Here is a 13,788-nt window from a genome sequence, read left to right on the forward strand (position 1 = left end):
TCGGGTATGTGGACAAGGGGAACCTAGGTTACCAACTCCAAGACTGTAGTGGACTTTCATGGCTTGATATTTGCTCTTCTGGAGTTGTGCTCCATGTATAAACAGTGACTCAGAGTGGCTTTGCCCAGCTGAAGTACTGTTTGTTTATTTGTCCTAACATTGAGATAGAGTCTGGATGACACAAGGTTTGCACTGCTGCGTCTTACCGAAAATTCTGTCCCCTCCCCCAAGTCCAGGCAGCCACTTTATCTTGCACACCTTTATCTGTGGATCTGGAAGCCAGGCTGCTTGCCTTGAAGTACCACTTCAGTGTTCCTGCTCTTGGCTGGACACTGTCATCTCTGTGCCTAGCACTCAGCTGGCACTTTGTTCCCTGTGTTCCCAAGCCAGGCCCAGCTCCTCTTGCCAAACCCCATAGGGTGGAGAGAGACCATTGAAAAGAAGAGCCCCGTCAGCATCTCTCAAGAGCTGGTGGCTGCCTAAGAGCCCAGTCTCCCCAGCCCCCTTGCATACAAGTGACTCCTGACTGCAGACCCCAGCCCTGGCAGTCAAAGGCAGGCAGAGCTGTCCTGAAGACTCAAAAAGAAGTGTTCAATCCTCACTCTCCCCAGCAAGTAAAGATTATTGGGGAGCTGTCTCTAGATTAGATCCCTCTAGCAGCATCAGAACAAATACCCTACAGGAGAGGAATTGAAACACCTTAGGGCATTGATGCCAAGCAAGGACCAGCTGTTCTCTCTCTACAGCATAGATGCAGGGTTGGGGGCATGGATCATCTCAAGGCTTTGTTTTATGTCCATCTCACTCTGTTATGACCTTTGCTGTTTACCCAATGCCTAGCAGAAACTCAAAATTGGTCTCTTGTAGCCTCTATCTCCCCTGTTGTGGAGTTCAGTAGCTGCTATGACAGTGTGTAAGGGGAACTACACGCCATAAATCCTCAAGATTTTCCTAGCATCATAGTGTATGGACATCCTTGTGGCCAAAGTTGCCCTGCTGCTCTTGATTGTACTGGGTGCTGAGCTAGCCCTGTGCATAGTGTCCTGGTGCTGTTCCTTGGGTTGGACTGTGCTGCTGTTGTTGGACCTCTGACTCCTGTCACGATTTCCCCAGCAGGTGCAGTGTACTTGTTCCTAGATGTTCTCCTGTAACTGTCCTAGTTGCTGGCCACATCCAGCCCTCTTACTGTGACAGCTCTTTGCTGATGAGCTGGTGTTGTTGAGGAACAGTTGACTTCTCCTTCATCGCTGCCAAATCTCTTTTCAGCAGGGAACTGTAAAGGGAGTTCCGTCCTACCTGCTGCAGGGTTGTGAGTACATTTACCTTTGTTTTTGCCTGTGCTGTGGGTCTTTTGTAGACCAGCCCTGCAGGGCAAGTCCTCCCTTGAGAGTGCTGTAAGAAAGGTGAGGAAAAGGTAAGAACATCCTTAGCCTGCAAAATGCAAACACTTGGAGCTGCAATCTGCTTGAGGACCTTTGGAAAGGTTCTGCCTTTGTTACAGCAATGGTATAGGTGCCAGGGTTTGGAGTGGATGCTTCTGTTGTTGTGGGAGCAACAATGAGAGGCTTCTCCTGCTGAAGGTCATGCAGCATCCTGGCTGCTTGCTCCCCAGTGCCCACTAGGGAAGGAGTGTTCCCCTAGGTTTCTTTGTTTTACATCCCATGTGTCTTCTGCTGGGTGAGAGGACCAGGCTGGTGGGCCCTTCCCTCCTAGTGCCACTTTTACGTTCTGTTGTGAAGGAGAGTTTTTCTGTGTGCTGCTAAGTATTACCTCCAGGGATGCTGCTCTAAGCAGCCTGTGCTTGCCATTCTTCCTGAATTGATGCAAGGTTTCAACTTTCATGGGTCTCTGTGAACCAATGGCTAAAAGCAGGGGCATGAAGCTCTTATACAGTACCATACAAGAGAGATACTGCCCTATCCTGTGCATGCTGAATCTGGTGGTGGTGGTGTTTAGGGCAAGAGGACAGGGCAAGACAGAAGCTTACCCCCAATGACATCTGAGTATCCAATTTGCATGTGGCAGAATAAGGAGCAGGGATGCTCCCATGGCTGGCACTGTAGGGTATCCTACCAGCCCCTGGTGAGGAAACAGCTGTGGAGCCTTGAGAGGTGGCTTGGACAACTCTGAGAGATGCTCTTTGCCACTGGCTGGTGACTTACATCACTAGATGGGTAGGAAGTGCTTGTTGGGCAGTGGTGAGCACACTATGTAGGTGATGATAATCAGCCAGTGGACAGAATTCCCATGTCTGAGCGCTGTGCTACAATGAGTCTGCTATCATGCAGCAGTGAGGAGGAGAAAAAGGTCAACATGACCTTGAGAGACTAGCTCAAAAACCTGGTTTTATGAGATGTGTATGCTTCACACAAGAGCAAAAGCTGGATGCAGGTGGGAATACCCAATCTTTGACAACTTGTGGGGGACAGATATGGGGCATGAGGGAAGGAAAGTATAATAGTCCCCTATGCACAAGAGGATTAAGATCAGAGATAAACAAGACACTCTTAAAATGAGGTGAGCTTACAGATAAACAAAGGAAAAAAGGATGAGAGGTTAGAGAGGTGCAAAGCTTCTGCTAAAAATGTGCACCTGTGCAAAACGAACAAGATGTCATTTGGTCATTTTAGAAACAGGAGAATGGGGAAAAATTCAGAGTAAACAAGGGATCGCCAGGGAGATTAGTCCATGTTTTCAGCCAAGCCAGATGTCTTACACCTGAACAGCTCTCCTTAACAGTGCTTGGAAACTGAAGTTGTATTTCTGCAGTAAAACATTTTTCATATATACTATATACCTATAGATAGTCATTCACTGAAAGAATCAAGTATGGAGGAGACAACCTGAGGCAGGCCCATTGGTGTTTTGCAAGGGAAATGCAGAGCACATCCAAGTCACATAAGGACTGATAACAGACATACAGTGGATGACTAATAAGGCAGCCCTTTAGGATCAGCTCACGTGCAACTGGAATCCATAAACCCGAAGATGAAAACCAGTGGTGTTGAAAGATGCTGGAGTCTCCATCCTTGGGTTTTGTAAACGTCCATTGGGAACATTACTGTTTTTGGGTGATAGAAGAGGAAGTCCTGTTTTCCGGACTTACTCCCAGCCAGGGTTTGGTTGCCATATGGCCACTGCTCTGCAGAATATACAGTGTGAGGTCCAGCACCTCATCAGTCTCACCACTCAATTTATTTATGTTGCGTTTGCTGCATCGCCACCAGCATATGCCTACAGGAAACAAGGGAAGCCAAACAGTAAGCAGCATTTCTTTATAAAGTACCAGCTGGCAGACAAACTTAATTTCTTTCTGATAGATATACAGGCCAGGAGCTTGAAGGGGAAGTGTCAGGTAGATATATTTGGAACTGAAGTGTTTGATTTGGTGACTCATGAAATGTAACACTCAAAACTTAATGCAAATCAGGTTGGCCATGACTCTGATGTACAAACTGAGAGCTGGTTGGTGTAGATAGGCTTGGGACTCCTCTGGATGGCAGAGGAGGAGAATGGGCCCTTGCTGTAGATTAGGGCAGAGCTTATGGATGGGACCCTGGGAGTGTCCAGGTGCTGTCAAGAGGGGCTGGGTCCTCCTCACTGATGCAGAAATGCTGAGTGCTGTGGCTGTGTTGCTTCCTTGTAGCCACATGGAGGCGGTCTGGCTGCCTTGCTGGCAGCAGAGTCAGAGGATGGTGTTGTGTGGGTGCTGCTGTTCCACCAAAGCTGCCTGGATGGGAAAGGGACACCATCCATCTTTTCTCGATGGCCAGGCAGGGACACCCCTTGCCCAGAAGCATCCAGTCAGAAGGGGTGTGAAAATTGAGGCAGGAGGGCAGCAAGATGTGACATGGGGGAAGAACACAGAGTGGGAGATACCAAAGAGCCTTTAGTCTGAGGACAAATTAACCAGCAAAGATGATAGGAGCATGAACCACATCACACTAGGGTTTTGAGCTATAGTACAGCCCCTCTTGGCATGGTACATTATGTTCAGGGCACCATACAACCTCAAAGCACTACCAACAGATTGGAGGGAGTTCCAGTAAAAAGAGGCATAAACAAGACCTAGATGTCTGCAGCTAAATCTGTATTGCTTGGCAAGGCAGTTTCCAGTGGACGAAGGCATCATGAAGTGTTTTACTGGTGCTCAGATGCAAGGTTTTGTGATTGACTATCCCAGGTGATCTTGAAGAGGACAGAAATGAAATGTGCAGATTCCCTGACCTTCATGGAAGTTAGCACTCAAAATCTCTTACTGAAAATCATGGATGAGAAAATAGCCTCCAAGATGGAAGAGGCATTATGTGACCTAGTCAAGGGAATACTGCCAGTATGAACTTGTGGAAATCAAATGGTTTGGTTTCACCTGAAACTTGAAGATTTCCCTGATGCTGAAATTCTCCAGCTAGCGGAGTGGTTTTTCCCAGGGAAGAGACGCAGTTTCAAGCCTTTGGAACGAAAGAGCAGTCCAGTACTGAGCCCCAGGAGATAAGCAGAGTTTCCCATTCAGGTTCACCTTCTAGCAATTTCAGGACAGAATGTCAGGAGGAGGTCCCCTCCTCTTTCTTGGTGGAGGACCCATGCTTCCTTCCCATTTTGATCATGAAGTGAGCTGTGTAGGTCTTGGTTGCCTTTAAGTCAGACCCAAGTTTCTCACCAATTCAAAGGCTCTCTTTTAACAGTCTACTTCCATTCCTGCCAGGCACTGTCCCAGTGCAAATGAGTCACTTGTGTGGTCATCTGTGCTTACATTTGTACTGGGAGCAGGACCAGGGGGTCCTGAGCTGTCGCAGAGCAGTGCTATGAGCATCATGGGGGCAGTACCTGGTAGCACCAGGGCTGGGAGCTGATACACGCTAGAAAAGTGTGATGCCCTTTGCTGGTAGATATTTGAGGCCTGATGCAAAGCCAGCTGCAGAGACTTTGGACCTAGGTCAAAAGTGCACTTAGTTTTTGCTTCTAAAAAGCTGAGGTAGTCAGATCAAAGCTTTGGAGTCCCCATGTCTGTTTGGCCAGCTCATGCAGACACTGAAGCACACAGGGAGCTTTGCATGTTGACTGGGTGAGAGATGGAGAAGGAGGCAGAGAGATGCAGGACTTTGGCAGGCCCTCCTCCTTCCTGGCAATACAGGACTGATCCCTATTGTATGCTCATAGGTGCTTTGCCCAGACTTGTCTGAAATGTGCCGGTTGCACATTTGCTTCTTGATGCTTTTTCCCTTGGCCTGCAGATCATGTTCCTCCTCACTGCACCCCGCACGTCAGCACTTCTCCAGCCCTTAGCTGCCTGAAAGCCCCATGCCAGTGCTGCAGCATGCTCTGGAGCAGCTTTCCCACTGCTCTGTCTTCATCAGGAGTGCACTTTTCTTTGCTGCCGTACTCTAGGAAAGGCTTTCAGCTAATTTGCAGCACCTTTCTCCGTCTCTCTCCTGAGGCTTTTCCCTTTTGGCACGCCAAGATCCTGTGCAGCTTGCAGAGAGCACTGCTGGCCTTCTCCATCACGGTGCAGGTAACCTATGTGGCTGTTTGGGGGGGTGAAAAGGCTCCCTCAATCCTGGGTGCCAGCTGCTGCATGGAAGTCTCCAAGTCTGTAGGCAGGCAGGTCTGTATTGCCCTGGTAGGCAGGACCTCTGGGCTCAGGTACCTTCTGTCACAAGGTGGATCATGCATGGTGAGGCCAAGGGAACTTGGGAGACAGAGAGGACCCCAGAGGAGCAGATCTTCAAAGTGAAGGCCATGCCCCCCCCAACACCCTTTGGGGCTAGGAACCAAAATGCACCTCATCTGCTTGAATGTTGTGTCCTAGAGATTTTTTTGGGTTGTTTGGGATTTTTTGGGGGGTGTTTGTTTCGTTTTTTTAATCTGAAAATTTCTAGTCTTCTAACCCCAGACCTGTTAGTATCCTGCCTCCTGTCTCCATGCTTCCAGCCTGTTGTGAGACTCTCATATTTCTATAAACGAATGCATCTCTACCAGAGCACAATCTCACTGTTCTAATTAGAAATCAGGGTTATTAACCTTTACTGGTGAGAAAACAAATGAACATAGCTTGTGTGTTTACGTCATTCTGTTTGCAAGTGCAGGTATATGTTTTATTTATTTATATTTTTATGCAAGAGTTTCTCAGGCCACCTCCTCATATCTGGCTGACATCAGTGGTGTGACTGGAACAACTTGGCTACATACATGCCCATGTTGGTGCATCTGTCTGCCTGTGGGGCAGCTATCCAGCTTCTGCATCACTCCTGCCTGAGTCCCAGCAGAGTGCTTTCTCTTCCTTCTTTCCCCCTGGTTCCAGGGGTTTGGCAGAGGATACAAACACTGGCATGAGGGATGGGGGCTCCAGGATGCGCTGGAGAGGAGAATGGGAAATGTTCTGCTTGGGAGGGCTGGTGCAGCAGCAGAGTTCTGCGGTGGGCAGGCAGCATCCTTAATGGGTACCTGCTGGTCCCCTGCCTTCCAAGAGCTCCTTAGGGCTCTGCTGCCTGTCACCCTCTGCCCAGACTGCAGGATAACTCTGTGAGCATACTGATGTCTTGTCTGAGCATCTCTTCATGTGTGTCTTTCAGTCTGCAAGGGCCAAGGCATCTCATCCCAGCATCCTCAGTTTCATGCTTCTTTCTCCTCTCTTTTGCCCTGCAATGGGCAGGTGGCAGCATGGAGGCTTGCTTGGCTTCCACGTGGGTGCTCATCCAAGAGGAAAAGTACCAAGCTGTGCTGACCTGCAGGCCAAGGACAAAGGCAAGAAGGAGGAGGAGAGAGCCCCTGCCCTGCTGCATCTGCCAAGCCCTGGAGAGCAGCAGGCCCCAGGGCTGCGTTTGTGCAGGGCTTAGCAGGCAGGAGCTGGCAGCTGTGTGCCGCTGATGGGATGTGCTTTAGAGACTTCAGCTAGGAAGCAAGATGCCTCTGCTCCTGATTTGTGGGGGTAGAAACATGGGGCAGTGTGGATATGCTGGTCCTGCTGGGGACATTGAGACTGTGGTGCATAGCAAAAAGCAGGTTTCTCTGGGGGCAGTGACTGCTGTTCCTCCATCCCCCCTCCTTGCTGCTCAGGGAAGGAGATGGAGGCCAGTGATGCTTAATAAGTGCTGAAAAATATTTTTGGCTGGTCTTTCTGTGCTGTCCTTGCTGTTTTGGAGAAGTCAGCAGTAAACGCACAGGGTGCAGGAGGGGAAGGCTCCAGGGCTTGTGTAGGACCTAGTTTGATGTCCTGCTCTTACCTGCTCTTTGATGTCCTGCTTCCTTGGCCCCACTGAGTGCTGTGATGGGAAGCCATGCACACTTCCAGGAAAGGGCTTTGGGTGACTTGGGCTGGTTCCCACTGCTCCAGCTTTGACAATTACTTCCCACCAACACTTGGGGCCCTAGCTGTCTTGTGCTTATGTTACCATTGTGGTCCAGGCAGAGCCCAGCTTGGTGTGTTCTACATCCCGTGAGGGAAAGGAGTGCAAACTGAGTGTGAGGATGTGAGGTATTGCCAGGCAAGACCAGACAGCCTCCTGCTCAGCTGATAGGCTCCTGGGGAAGGCTTTCAGATGAAGGATGTTAAGCAGGTACTACTGTTGGAACCTTCAGAGGTGGTGAATGAGCTTTTCCTTTGTTGCCTAATTCATGTTGTAACCCCAGAAGCAGCTCAGCACCTTGGTGGGTCTCACCTGAAGTGATGTGATGACAGGTCACCTCTAGCCTGCTTTGGGGGGAGCTGGAAGGGCAGAAGTGCCCAGGACATCCCAACAAGGTCTCCCAGCCTTCCCACGCACCTGAAGCACCTCTTTTTCCATGGGAGCCCCTTCTTGTGCTCACCAGCTGGGTGGGAGGTTGCATACCCCAGGGATGGTGCTGACTGCTGCTGTGACACCTGGCTGGGCTGATGAAAAGGCAATGTAACCCTTGGTCATGTGCCACAGCTTTTCCACTATGGGCTATTCTGGCCAGCTTGCTGGAGAGCAAGGAAAGGTTCTGCACAGTTCATTCCAGTCCATCTTCTCGGCTTCAGAAAAGCAAGTGCATTTCTTGGTCCTGTCTCTGTGAAATGCATCTCAAATTACCCATAGACTTGCAAGTTTGCCTTGATCATGTAATGGTGTTTATAAATAATAGTTATTGTAGGGTCATGGATAATGTGAGCATGTGAGCCTCATTTCTTTTGGAAAGATTACTAGAAAATGAGGCTATAAAACATGTAGGAATAAGGTAAATAATTTGGTCTCTGGAAAGGAAAATTATACTTTCCTGATCTGTTACAAGTCTTTCAATACTTCAGTAAAATAATACATAATACTTGACCAGGTTGTGTGAGCTGCTTGGATGTAAGGAAAAATTCCTCCCAAAACACTGTCAAGAAAACTGTCTGCTGGAGTACACTTGGAGACTCCTGCATCAAAAACGGACTAAGGGTCAACAAACAAAGCATGGGGAGAATGAGCAATTTCAGTGTTATGAGCAGAGAGGTCCTTTGCTATTAATGACCCAGAAAAGATGATGTGCAGCAAGGTACCTAAAATCTCCAGATACCCTGGAGTGGTTCAGATTTGTCAAGATGAAATGACTTTAAAGTGACTGTGTGAAGCGGTGTGAGGCAAGGAGAGAGTGGGTACCAAGAAGCACCCACCCAGGTGTACTGGAAAGAATTATTTGTTCTGGGACATGACTGGCTTCTGAATTACCACAACTACTCAGGGCGTATTTGCAGGCCAGTTACCAAGATGCTTTTCCTCAATATGCAAGGATGCCTTTGGAGAAGTAAATCATGCTCAGCTGCACAAACTGTAGTGCAAGGAGAGATGCTGAGAGCATCAGGATTCTCTTCTGGCAGTTCAAGGTCATTTTTCTACCCAGGATATCATATGTGGTTCCGGTCACCTTTCTGTAGGATCAAAAAAATAGGAGATACTGGGAATGTGTGATTAGAACTGGAAGACATCTCATGTCATGGGAAGGAGAAGGCACTCTTAACAGTAGTGAGCTTAGTAAGTCTAGAAAAAGCAAGGACTTTTATCCTTTGCATTTTCTCACTATGCAGGGAAAACTGAAGGCTATGAAATTTTGGTGGGATCGTAGGTTTTTTACTCAACATCTGGAACTTATTGCTGCAAGATACCATTTACAACCTAAAGGTTTACAAGATTCCAAAAATAAGGAATGAGAGGTGTTTCTCTTTGCAGTGACTCCATCTAGGCTGGCACTTGGGAGGTAAAAACAGAGGGGTATAACCATTCACACTCCAGAGTGTGTGACTTGCCTTTGGTGAGTCTCATCCCATCATTTCTTCGCATCTCTCTCCTGGAGCTTCCAAGTTTCTTGTTAATTCAGCCAGAGTAAATTGATCTGCCTTGTACCCAGCTGGTTCCAAACTTCAGCCTCATGGCTTCACTTTTTTCTCATACTTTTCTACTCTTTTTTTGTGTGTGCTTGTGGCAGCCCTGCTTCAGTTCCGTACCTGTACCTGTGAATATCTCTTCAGAGGCTTCCTTTTCCAATTTGGCTGACTCCCCTCAATGCCTGGACCCAGAGGTTTTGCTTGTGGTGCCCTTTGTACTTGATGCTTCAGCTGGCTTGCAGCTGTGCATCCAGATCAGCTGAGCCAGGAAGGGTCACTTTGAAGCTGAGCTCTCTAGGACACTGCAGCGAATGGTTTGGTGGTCACTATCCAGCAGTATTTGTACTGCCATGCTGATAAATTTCTGCAGCCAGGTGGGAGATCAGGATGTACACCTGAGCTGTAGAGAAACACCCTGTGGCCGGTCTGCTAATGTCACCATCCAACACGGAGCTAGAAGGACAGGTCTGGTGGCTGGGGTTATCTCTTGGACAAGAGGCTTGAATCATTACAGGGCAGTGGTAGTGGCTTTCCTTGTGCTTTGGGCAAGTGGCTGCTCTTCATCCAGCCCACCAGGATGGCATTTCTGGGCTTGGGTAAGCAATTCCTGAGCATTGCCCAGCAGTGATGCTGTGCCAGCCAGCACTTTGGCATGGTTTGGAGTAGTAGTGAAGGATTTGGGGTGGCTGGTGGGGGCAGGGTAAGAGATACACTTCAAAGACTGACAGTCTGGGAAGATTTTCCATCTGTTATCGTTTCTTTTGCAACCGATGGGTTTTTCTGCCCCTGTTCTACAAAGCAGTTGTGTTCCTGATGTCAGTTTGTAGTTTCTAGATCATCCTAGTGATGCTTGGTTTGCATTTACCCATTGCTAACATGGTCTTCTCTGTGTTTCCCATGGAGCTGCTCTGCCTGAGCTGAGTATGTCCTCACCTCCAAGCAGTGCTGCTAAGCTGACCCAACCCGAGCTGCTGGTGCTGTAGCAATGTCGGGAGGGCACTGAAAGAAATAAAATATTTGACAAGCTAAATAGTAAATCCTAAGCCTCCTCTGTTCCCTCTTTGTGATTGCATCTGAATGCATGCAAGTCAGGGGAATTTAAAAACACAAGGAGGGGGGGTGTAACCAGCCCCTGATGGGTGCCCTGGGAGCTGAGGCCTGCAATGTGCAGAGGGTGGTGATTCAGGCTTATAAAGCTACTGCCACACAGCCAGGCAAAGGAAACTGTGGAATCATGATGCAGCAGCTGTCCCATAGCAGTTTGCTTCCATCATCCAGATGTGACTCCATGTCCCAGCACCCTCACTCTTTTGTTCTTTCCTGTACCTATTTTTGTCCCTGTTGAGACACCATGTCCTTGGGAAGAGGTGCAGTTGGTGAGAAAGAGGTGCACCTAAAGGCCATCAAAGTGGGGGAACAAGGGAGGGAGCTCCAGTACTGTGTGTGGTGGAATCAGAGCTGCTAATGCACCAGGGCTCTGATTCCACCACACCAAACTCAGCAGTGTTCTCCAGATGACCTTGTCTCTGGACAGTGGTTCCAAGGGAAATCCTTTAGTGCAGAGGAGTCTGAGTTGGCAAGCAAAGTTGAGTCCTGATCCCAACAGGTAATACACTGTTGTCCAGCTGGTGTGTGCCTAACCAAGCTTTTCTCTCCCCAGGGAAGACGATGAAGCTGTAGAGATGCTTCCCTACGTGATCGCCACCCTGGGCTCAGCAGGGGCTGCCTGCAAAACCTCCACATGCAACAACAGCACCAAGGACTACTGCTACAGTGCCCGCATCCGCAGCACTGTGCTGCAGGGGCTACCCTTTGGTGGGGTGCCCACCGTCCTAGCCCTTGACTTTATGTGCTTTCTCGTAAGTCTACCTATTCCTTTAACAACTTCTTCCCTAATTAGCTGTGAAGGGATGTATGTGGTCATGTGGTTAGAGTTAAGGGCAGCAGATACCATCCCTGACTTTGCTGCTGGTTAACTTTATGACCCTGATCGTGCCCCTTAGCCACTGTGGGCTTAGCCACTATTGACATAATTCAAATACTGCCACACCAACCCTGTGAGAGGATGTTGCAAATTTTTGTTTGTAGGTCAGCTTAGGTCAATCTTGCATCCCAAAACTCCTGTTTATGATGCCAAGTCCCTGCAGCTTTATCCACTTAAAGGCTTTGTTCATTCCTCCTTAGGACCACAAATGCTGTAGCCATAATCTCAGTTCTTTGGGGGCCTTTTGATCCTGTGGCTAACTTAACTATTGTGTGTAGCATCCTGGACCTCTGCCTCCCACAGCCATCCAGAGAGTCTGATTTTAACAGCCCTGGGTAATTTTTGCTGTCTAGTGGCCTCAGTGCACTGTTAGCTGAGCGGCTCTGTCCCTTCCTACCACCCTGTGGCTCTGCACACAGAGGACAAGGACAGAGCTAGGGCAATGCCTCATCTCATAGCCCTCCCTTTGCTCTTTTCCAGGCACTGTTGTTTGTCTTTTCAATTTTGCGTAAAGTTGCCTGGGACTACGGACGCCTGGCACTGGTGACTGATGCTGACAGGTAAGCATGGGAGAGGGGCAGGAAAACAAAGGTGCAAGGAATACCCTTCTTGCTGTGGGGCAGAAGGGACAAATCCCCTTGCATGTGCCAGAGGCAGCTGGAGAAGAGAGGCGAGCATACCAATTGGATCCTCTGAGCTCCAAGAGCAGGAAAAATCCCTGTTTACCAGCTTTTCTGTTACAGCATCCTTCTTCAAACACAGGAAATGGTCCCCACTGTATCACTTATGGTTCCTACAGTGATAGAGGTGTGCTGGGGCCCTTACAGAGGAACAGCAGAAAGAGGGTTGGGAGGAGAGAGGAAAAGAGGTCACGGGAAGGGTAAGGGCTGCCACAGTAAGGCTTTGTTAAGCCTCTGGAGGTGCCTTTGTGACTCTGCTGAATGCAGTTATCATTACAAGTGCTTAAAAGTGCTGTGTTTCCATGTGGGAGACTTCTCATTCACCAAGCTCAGGCAGGGAAGGCAGCAGGAAGGGATGGCTGAGACACCTGGCCAGGATTGTGAGAGTGCAGTGCATGTGATCACAGGAAGGGTGGAGCAGGGACCTGCACTGACAGTTAAGAGAGCACTTGTGGCCAGGGTAAATGTGGAGCTCACCCTCACTAAGTTTGTTCTTCAGCAGATGAAAGGCACAGGCCACCAGGCACTTCTTGTTTGGCAAGGGGCTCAGAGAAAGAAAGAGCAAATGAATTGCTGGCTCACCCCCTCCCATCCTCCTTGCTGAAGCAAGCAGGAGATCGAGAAGCAATAGGTGCCAAGTGTTCACTGCTGTGCCAGTGTGACTTTAGCTCACATCCCAAGTGCTGACAAGTTGATCTGGGTATGGATCCTTCCTGTCCAATGCGGTTACGGGCTACTGTGTCTGTCAGCAAAAGCCACGGCCCACTGGGGATGGCAGTTCCACAGCAGAGATGCTATTGTCATGTTTGCTGTCAGCAGCAGGAAGAACAATTATTTTCTCCCAGCGCATAACAAGAAACTCTTCTTGATTAAGCTAGAGGGGTTCTGCAGGTAGTTCACGCCTCTCCAGGGGTTGTTTGCTGTGCCTGTGGTGCTTTGTGCTTTTGGTGCTTTTGCTGGAGGCCAAGTTTGGCTTCTGAAGGCTGGATATCATAGGTTCTTCCCCTTAATCAGTTCCACAACCTCATTGTTCCCAAAAGCTTAGATGGGGCTGAGCTCCAGCCTTTTTCATTCCTTTGATAATACAGGTTCAAACAAGCTGCTTTTGAGCTCTCCCTCCACAACAGTGGAAAGAAAGAGAATTGTTTTCTTCCAGCACCAAACCAGGAACTCTACTGGTTTAGATAAGTGGTCCCGGATAGCGTTAGATAAGCAGCTGTGTCCCTTTGGCTTCTCTGTCCCTCCTTTCCTGGCCTCGCTGGGGAATATCATCAGTGCAAGGGCCCTGAGGGAAAGCAAGAAGGGAATAGCTGGATGAGACCTCAGTGGGAAAGGGCAGGAGCTCCTTAGGGTGAAGTGGCTACCCAGCTACTGGCTGGCAGACACAGGGGCTGCACTGCTCTGGCCTTGAGGGGGGAGAAAGGACTGACCCCTCTCAAAGGTGATGCTTCAGCACCTAGGATGCAAAGGAGTAGGAGCAATAGCCAGAAAGGCAGAAGGTGTGCCAGGTGTTTGGAGAGGGAGAGCTGGTAAGCTCGGGATAGGGAGCAGAATGGCTGTGGATCACTAGGAATGGGATCCCATGGAGGAATCCCTGCTGCTTGGCCGATCTGCAGGGCAGAATGAGTATTTCAGGAGAGCAGGGTGTGAGTTTGTTGGCTACCTGATTGGGGAGGAGAGGCATGAAAGGGGAGCTCAGCTAGCAGCTGGGTAGTGTTGGCAGACTGTCCTGCCTGTCCCGGAGGAGCTTCCTGGGACACCTCTGATGTGGAGCCAGGCCACCTTGCCAGTAAAGCAAACTT

At 49.2% G+C, this 13,788-nt stretch overlaps 1 protein-coding gene across 1 annotated transcript in view; it reads left to right on the forward strand.

Annotated features, from left to right (window-relative positions):
* The window catches only part of TMEM63B (transmembrane protein 63B), a 48,421-nt gene that overhangs the window by 18,508 nt on the left and 16,125 nt on the right, over nt 1–13,788 (forward strand). Inside the window, exons 2-3 of the mRNA XM_030448740.1 lie at nt 10,983–11,181; nt 11,787–11,866. Of these exons, the coding sequence (XP_030304600.1) occupies nt 11,005–11,181; nt 11,787–11,866 (257 nt within the window). The 5' untranslated portion in view covers nt 10,983–11,004. The remainder of the gene's footprint in view (nt 1–10,982; nt 11,182–11,786; nt 11,867–13,788) is intronic.

The sequence above is a fragment of the Calypte anna genome, chromosome 3 (genome assembly GCF_003957555.1).
Source record: "Calypte anna isolate BGI_N300 chromosome 3, bCalAnn1_v1.p, whole genome shotgun sequence".
NCBI lineage: Eukaryota > Metazoa > Chordata > Aves > Apodiformes > Trochilidae > Calypte > Calypte anna.